This window comes from Vombatus ursinus, unplaced genomic scaffold (genome assembly GCF_900497805.2).
Source record: "Vombatus ursinus unplaced genomic scaffold, bare-nosed wombat genome assembly UNPS02006067.1, whole genome shotgun sequence".
NCBI lineage: Eukaryota > Metazoa > Chordata > Mammalia > Diprotodontia > Vombatidae > Vombatus > Vombatus ursinus.
In genome coordinates, this window is record NW_020945845.1 from 2170 (window position 1) to 10270 (window position 8101).

General features: G+C 42.9%; 1 protein-coding gene across 1 annotated transcript; it reads left to right on the forward strand.

The window, feature by feature from the left end:
* Positions 1-223: 223 nt before the first annotated feature.
* On the forward strand, positions 224-7847 carry LOC114032936 (NTF2-related export protein 2-like). The gene is made up of 4 exons (XM_027848395.1): positions 224-369; positions 1697-1783; positions 4418-4562; positions 7006-7847. The coding sequence occupies exons 1-4, from the start codon at positions 355-357 to the stop codon at positions 7182-7184; spliced, it is 426 nt and encodes a 141-aa protein (XP_027704196.1). The 5' UTR covers positions 224-354; the 3' UTR covers positions 7185-7847.
* Positions 7848-8101: the final 254 nt, after the last annotated feature.

Below are 8101 nucleotides of genomic sequence, written 5' to 3' on the forward strand. Positions count from 1 at the left end.
CGCCCCTTTGATTTGACTTTTCCCTTCTGCCACGCCTCCTCAGATTTGCCCCGCCCAGGAGCCGCATCCCAAGCTTTTCATTGGACTCTGGCTGCATCTCACGCCTATCGGACATTTCTGGCGGCTCAGCCAGCCAATCAGCGTTGGGTAGAAATTGTGGCACGTGATCGCCCCTTAAAAGGCGAGGGAGGCGGGGCGGGCCGGAGAGCTTCTAGGAGATTTGAGTACTCGCGGAGGGATCAGAAAACTTGAGCTCTTTGACAGCTGTACAGTTGAGCAGCCCCCGAAGCCTCCTGTGGACCTCGCCCCCGGGACCACTGGGCAGAAGCTCCTCCTTCTCGCTTGAAAGCGGCGATGGCGACAGCGGCGGTGAGCCCCTAGCGCAGCTTCCCCGTGTGGAATTGGGGTGCTGGGGAGGGGACGTGGTCGGCATGGGGGTGGGACGTGGTCGGCATGGGGGTGGGGGACAGGCAGGGCTACACCTGTCGGCCCTTAGATGCAGCCGCTTCTCGGCCCCCAGAAGCCGAGCAGGCAGAGCTTTGGCCCACGCCTCAGGGAGAGAGCCGGGGCAGCCAGAGACAGAGAGAACCTGGGAGATAGGGAAAGGGGGAGAAGAACTCCCCGGGACCCGTGGGGGGGCGGGGGCGGGAGGCCATGTCGTGATTCCAAAAGGGGGCAACCGCCTCCGGTTCTTGAACTTCGCGCTGAAAACTGCCCAGGGTGAGCGAGACACGTGCACGTGTGGCTCCGGTCGCCCAATAACGGAACCTGGACTCCCGAGGCTATTCGGTGGGGGCGACGGGGAGGGGTACTGAGGCTCAGGGCGCAGAACGGACTGGCCCAACAGCACACCTAGGATCCTAGACCTAGAGATGGGAGGGCTCTCAGCCCCCGACCTCTCCTTTTACAGAGAAGGAAACTGAGGCCCAGGGAGAGAAAGTGATTAGTGTGAAATCACACAGACTATCCTAGGGCTAGAGCTGGGAGGGGCCTCAGAAAGGGAAACTGAGGTAGGCCTAGGGAAGGGATCTGCCCAAGGTCACATATTGCATCATAGACTTAGAGCTGAATGGGCCCTCCGTGGTCATCTAGCCCTACCCCCCTCCTCATTTTTTTTTTTTTCATTTTCCACTGGAGGAACATGAGGCCCAGGAAATACTTTGTTTAAGGTCACACACAGAGGAGAAACGTGAGGCCCAGAGATAGGAAGGGATTTGTTCAAGGTCACACACCGAATCATATCATTGGAGCTGGAAGGGCCCTCCGAGGTCATCCAGCCCCATCCCCTCATTTTTCATTTTTCAGAGAATGAACAGGAAGCTCCCTAAAATGATTTGTTCAAGGTCACACTGAGGATCCTAGACCTAGAGATGGGAGAGGCCTCAGAAGCCATCTAGATAATTTACACTCAAGTTATCCTGCCTAGAAACATCTCGATGACCCCAAATGGATAGGCCTAGAATCAGGAACATGTGAGTTCAATACTTACTAGTTGTGTAACCCTGGGCAAGTCATTAAACCTCTATCTGCCTCAGTTTCCTTAACTGTAAACTGGGAATAATAATAGCAATTACCTCTCAGAGTTGTTGGGAGGATCAAATGAGATATTAAGGGAATGCTTATTCCCTTCCCTTTGTGGAAGTGAGATGAACTTGGCCCAACTTTGATAAGTGTATGTGCTGATTTTTTCTTTTAGGATTTTAAAGCCAATGTGGATCAGGCTTGTAGAGCTGCTGAAGAGTTTGTCAATGTTTACTATGAGACCATAGATAAAAGAAGAGCGGTGAGTATTATAGGCACTTAAAACAACTAAGACCCATTTGGCTTTACTCACAGCCTCCTCGGCTGCTTTGCATAAGTGAGTGGATATTTCTGTCCACTTTGCTACCAGCTGTTTTATATTTCTGAGCCATGGATTTAGAACTGGAATGAACCTTTGAAGTCATCTAGTCCAATCCCCTCATTTTGCAGTTAAGTAAACTGAGGCTCAGAAAAGTCAAGTCTTTGTATGGTCTGATGCTGAGTGAAGCGAGCAGAACCAGGAGAATGTTGTACACAGTAACAGCCACGTTGTACTATGACGAATATTGATAGACTTAACCCTTCCCAGCAATGCAAGGATCTAAGACATCTCCAAAGGCCTCATGATGGAAAATGCTATCCACAAAGAAGAAAGAACTATGGAGTTTGAATGCAGATCGAAGCATGCTATTTGCTATTTTTTTTCTTCTGTTGTGTTTTGTTTCCTCTTTCTGGTGGTTCCTCCTATTGGTTCTAATTCTTACAACATCACTAATGTGAAAATATGTTTAATAGGAATATATATATATATGGCCTATATCAGATTGCACACTGTCTTGGGGAGGGAGGGGGAGAAAAACTTTAAACTCAAAAGCTTATGGAAGTGATTGTTGATAATTCAAAATAAATTAATTAAAATTAAAAAAAAAAGAAAAGTCAAATCTTGCCTAGTGTCACAAGGAATAAAAAATAACAGGCAGGATTTCAACACAGGTCCTGTGATTTCAAAGTCAAACTGCCAAAATAGGATAATGCTAGTGAGAGTCCACCAGGTTCTAGATGTGACATTTAACCTAATGCTACCTGATTTGAACCTTTTTTTTTTAAAATTAATTTATTTTGATTTATCAACAATCACTTCCATATGCTTTTGAGTTTTAAATTTTTCTCCCTCTCCATCCCCACCTCCCTCCCCAAGACAGCGTGCAATCTGATATAGGCTATACATATTCATGCCTGTTAAACATATTTTCACATTAGTCATGTTGTAAGTAAGAATTAGAACCAATAGAAGGAACCACCAGAAAAAGGAAACAAAATACAACAGAAGAAAAAAAAATAGCAAATAGTATGCTTCGATTTGCATTCAAACTCCATAGTTCTTTCTTTGGATGTGGATAGCATTTTCCATCATGAGACCTTTGGAGATGTCTTAGATCCTTATATTACTGGGAAGGGTTAAGTTTATCAATAGTAGTTATTGCACAACATGGCTGTTACTGTGTACAACATTGTCCTGGTTCTGCTCACTTCACTCAGCATGAGACCATACAAGTCTTTCCAGGTTTTTCTGAAGTCAGCCTGCTCATCATTTCTTATAGCACAATAGTATTCCATTACATTCATATACCACAACTTGTTCAGCCATTCCCCAATGGATGGGCATCCTCTCAATTTCCAATTCTTGGCCACCACAAAAAGAGCTGCTATGAATATTTTTGTACATGTGGGTCCTTTTCCCATTTGTATGATCTCTCTGGGATATAGCCCTAGAAGTGCTATTGCTGGGTCAAAGGGTATGCACATTTTTATAGCCCTTTGGGCATAGTTCCAAATTGCTCTCCCAAATGGTTGGATCAGTTCACAACTCCACCAACAATGCATTAGTGTTCCAGTTTTCCCACATCTTCTCCAACATTTGTCATTTTCCTGTTTTGTCATGCTGGCCAATCTGATAGGTGTGATGTGGTACCTCAGAGTTGTTTTGATTTGCATTTCTCTAATCAATAGTGATTAGGAGCATTTTTTTCATATGACTATAGATGGCTTTAATTTCTTCATCTGAGAACTGCCTGTCCATATCTTTTGACCATTTATCAATTGGGGAATGATTGAATCTTTTTAAGTAACTACTGCAGGTGGTATATTAGATGAAGCCCTGTACCTGGAGTCAGGAAGACCCGAGTTCAAATTCAGCCTCACACACTTATTAGTTGTGTGACTCTGGACAAGTCACTTAACTTCTGCCTGCATCAGTTTTCTCATCTGTAAAATGGGCATCATAACAGCATCTCTATCCCAGGGGGGTTGAGAAGATAAAATGGAAAATACTTGTGAGAGAGGTATCAAACACTCAAGCAGCCACAACATTCCCAAATATGACTTGAACCAGATTCAAATGTAATTTGGAAATGTTGAACGAAAGAAAGAAAAATACAATGCAACAGAGATGATGTTAATTTGTGATTTTCTAAGTTAATATGCAGCAGCAGGGATCCACTTCTATTTGAATCTGACACTTCTGCCATAAAGCACTTTGCAGACCCTTGAAGCCTGTGCAAATGCTACCTATTATTTTTCCCCCCTCTATTACAGACCATTTCTGGTTACATTAGAAAGGTATCTGATTCACAATCCAGTTGGTTTGACACTATACAATTATAATACCTAACCTTTCCCATACCAGGTTTTTTTTTTATTAAAATTTTTAAACATTATATTAAATTTAAAATATTTTCATTAAAACCTTGTGCCCTTTATTTTCCTAAAGGGAAGAACTGAGTATATATTCCAGTAGAATTGATGACAGGGGGTTGGGAAAGTTCCACTAAAGGTGGACTTGGTGTCAGAAAAAAATGACGCAAAACAGAAATCTTTATCTTTACCTTTTCCTTAGATGATGACTAGATTGTACCTTGATATGGCTACTGTGGTTTGGAATGGAAATGTTGTCAGTGGACCAGATGCTTTGAGTAAATTTTTTGACACGTTGCCCGCCAGTGAATTTCGGGTCAACGTAGTGGATTGTCAACCTGTTCATGGTAAGACCAGGGGTTTTCTTATGCAACGAGCATTTTGTTCTCATGTGCTAAGCATTAGACTTTCATTAGTCAAAGCAGGTTGTTGAGGAATTTTGTATTTTACTACTAGTCAATCATAGAATCTTAAAACCTGGGAAAAGACCTTCTAGTTCAGACTCATCATCTGGCAAATAAGAAAATAGAGTGAGGGGCAGCTAGGTGGCACAGTGGATAGAGCACTGGCCCTGAATTCAGGAGGACCTGAGTTCAAATCCAGCCTCAGACCAAACACTTGACACTTACTAGCTGTGTGACCCTGGGCACATCACTTAACCCCAATTGCCTTAAAAAAAAAAAGAAAAGAAAATAGAGTCCTCACACCTGGACTATAGCCTGCTGGGGGTGGTCTGTCTCCTCAAGTCTCTCCCTACTCCAATCCATCCTCCATTCAGCCACCAAAGTGATTTTCCTGAAATGCACATCTAATCACGTCATGCCCATACTCAATAAACTTCGCTGACTCTGTTGCCTTCAGGAGCAGATACAAAATGCTCCATTTGGCATTCAAAGCCTTTCATCACTTAGCCCCCTCCTACCTTCCCAGTCTTCTCACAAAACCCTCCTCCCCCCAAGACATAGTGTTTGACCCGGTGACACTGGCCTCCTGGCTGTTCCACCAACAAGACATTCCCTCTCTCAACTCTGGGCATATTCTCTGGGTGTCCCCCATACCTAGAACAGTTGCCTTCCTTCACTCTGAGTACTGACCCCCCCCCCTTCCTTTGACTCCCAACTAAAATCCCACCTCCTACAGGAAGCCTTTCCTAATTCCTCTTAATTCCAGTGCCTTCCCTCTCTTAATTATTTCTTATTTGTTCTGACTATAGTTTACTTTGTATATATTTGTTTATATGCTGTTTATATCCTGGAGGATGTAAACTCCTCCAGGCAGGGACTGACTTTTGTCTCTTTTCAAATCCCCCACACTTCAGCCAGTGCCTAGCACTGATGCTAAATCAATGTTTATTGATATAAATAAAGGTGCTTAATCAATGTTTATTGACCGCTGGTCTAGAAGCTTGGAGATCTGGGATCTCTTTGAGTCTTAATCTCTGCCCCTTAACTCGTTTTCTGAACTGAAGCAAATCACAGAAGTTCATGAAAGGAGAGATATTTTAGGAGGGAAGAAAACTTGAGAGTCATTCAATAGTCAAGTATTTGGCCTCTCAGCTCTTCCATTTGAAAGTCTTTCTCTCTGTATCCTGGAATAGTTTCCTATTTGTGGTGATTCATGGCCTTACAGTGAAATGTCAGTGAAATGTCAGGGTTAAATGGGACTTTGGGTGCAGAGGAAGAAACTAGAGAAATTCTCAAGCACATACTTGCCTGCTGTGCCCTGAAAAGTCTAGTTGAGAGTTACCCAGAATTGCTGAATAATGTATTCAGATTTCTTAGAGTCCTTTAATGCTTAAAAAAGTAATTTAGGCCTAGACTCAAAATGCAACAGTTACTGTTTCATGATCTCTTTCCCTTCTAGGTGGGCCAGAAGTCTCTCTTTTCTTTTTCTGGTACTATTTCTGGGTGACTTGAGTTCTCCAGCAAAAACAGCTTTGTGAAATGCAGCCTTCAACTTTACATATTCAGTCATCCATCTAGAAGGAACAGAGCTTTGATATGTCATTGAAATGCGCCTGTGGCTTTTAGCTTTCTGACTTTGTGGGTCAGATAGTACAAGCAGGATATCTATATATCATCTATGGTGATAGTGGAGTTTTTCTAGTTAGAGTAGATGGCAAGGTCAATTTAAGAAACATTTCTACTGTGTGCAGGGAATGGTGCTTGGCCCTATGGAAAGAAGGAAGGAAGGAAGAAGAGGGTAAGGGAGGGGGAGAAGAGTTCATTTTTGTCCCTAAGGAGCTTAAATTCTGCTGGGGGAAGAGAGCATGTCACAGAGACCGGAGATAATTGGAGTAGGGAAAGAGTACCACCAATGGGGAAAATCAGGAAAGGTCTTGTGTGGTACCTGATCTGAAAGTTGAATGAAAAGAAATATTGAGGCAGAGGTGGTAAGGAAGGGAGGATATTCCAGAATTAATATTATTACTTTCTGGAGAGGGAAGGAAGATAGGAAAGATAACCACCTGTGTGAAGACACAGAGATGGGGAAGTAGGATATGGGTTTACAGAACAGCAAATAGGAGAGGGTTTTAAGGGGACTGCTATAGAAATATCTCCAAAGGGAGTTTGGAGCCAGATGGTGAAGGACTTTATGTGCCAACATGAGGAGCCTGTGCTTTGCCCTAGGGGCAATAAGGAGGCAGCAGGTGGCATTTGGGCTGGCGGATGACATGAGAGCCAACCTGTGCCTTAGGAGTTGGGATTGGAAAGAGGAGAGACTATTTGGGTCCTAGTGTATCTAACTTTTATGGGTGTTCCCATTCTCTCCCTCTTCTTCTGTGTGTAGAGGAAGCGACTCAGAGTCAAACAACCGTCCTTGTGGTGACCTGTGGAACAGTGAAATTTGATGGGAACAAACTGCACTATTTCAACCAGAATTTCCTGTTGACTACCCAAGTCACGCCAAACGGCACCGTGTGGAAGATCGCAAGTGACTGCTTCCGGTTCCAGGATCGGGGTAATTAGGCCTCGCCAAAAATGGGACTCTCTTGTCTCTGGCCCAAATGCTCCAGTATTCTTTCTTTAAAATGTCTGAAATTCATTCATGTTTTCCTGTCGTCCAGTTCGTTTCAGAAGTGCTGTAAACCCAGGGTGCGCCAGAGCTGATATGTCTTTCAAAATGGCTTAAATTCCTAGTAGCAACTTTCATGGTCACTCTCAAAAGCAGTGGAATTGTGTTTAGCTGTAACACGCCTTTTAAATACTCGGTAACTGAAATGCTGAGCGATGACTGCTTTGTTAAAAGGGTAACTGCCCCAAGATAACAAACAGTATAAACCTGATCCCTCACAAAGATGGAATTCTTTGTGTCCCATGAGCCCTCTCATTAGCTTAGCATCACACCATGGGATGTACAGGGTTGTACAGGGTAAATAATATACAAACACTCGCCTCCATTCAGTAAACATGAAAGTGCCCTCAACTTAGGACCCATCTAAGTCAGGACAATCAAAACACTGTTGATTTTTACTGGCTGGGTTTTCATAACTGCTCAGATGTTTTGGAAATGTACTTGTGAAGTGATGTTCAGATTGTGAATTTTAATGAATTATAAAGTTAATATTAAAAACCAGTAGAACCAAACTATTTGTGAAACTAGATATATTTGAATAAAAGAGTTTGAATGCATATGTCTCCATTTTGTAGTTACTACAAGTATTCATCAACTTTGCCTTTCCTCATCACTTTTCCTTTTGTATGGTTGTAGTTAATATAGACTCTTTCCTCTGGTTCTTCTGTTTTCACTTTGTACTGTTTCACAAAGGGTTTTTTCCTCCACATATCTCTATATTCCTCATGTTTGTTTATCTTAATTATTAATTGATTTAATTATATTGTGGTATGCTGTTATAGTCACATACCATGATTCATCTTAAGTATTC

Coding starts and splice junctions, on each gene's coding strand:
- LOC114032936 (XM_027848395.1), top strand. Junction 1,784..4,417: donor CCATAGATAAAAGAAGAGCG/GTGAGTATTATA, acceptor CCTTTTCCTTAG/ATGATGACTAGATTGTACCT. Junction 4,563..7,005: donor GGATTGTCAACCTGTTCATG/GTAAGACCAGGG, acceptor TTCTGTGTGTAG/AGGAAGCGACTCAGAGTCAA.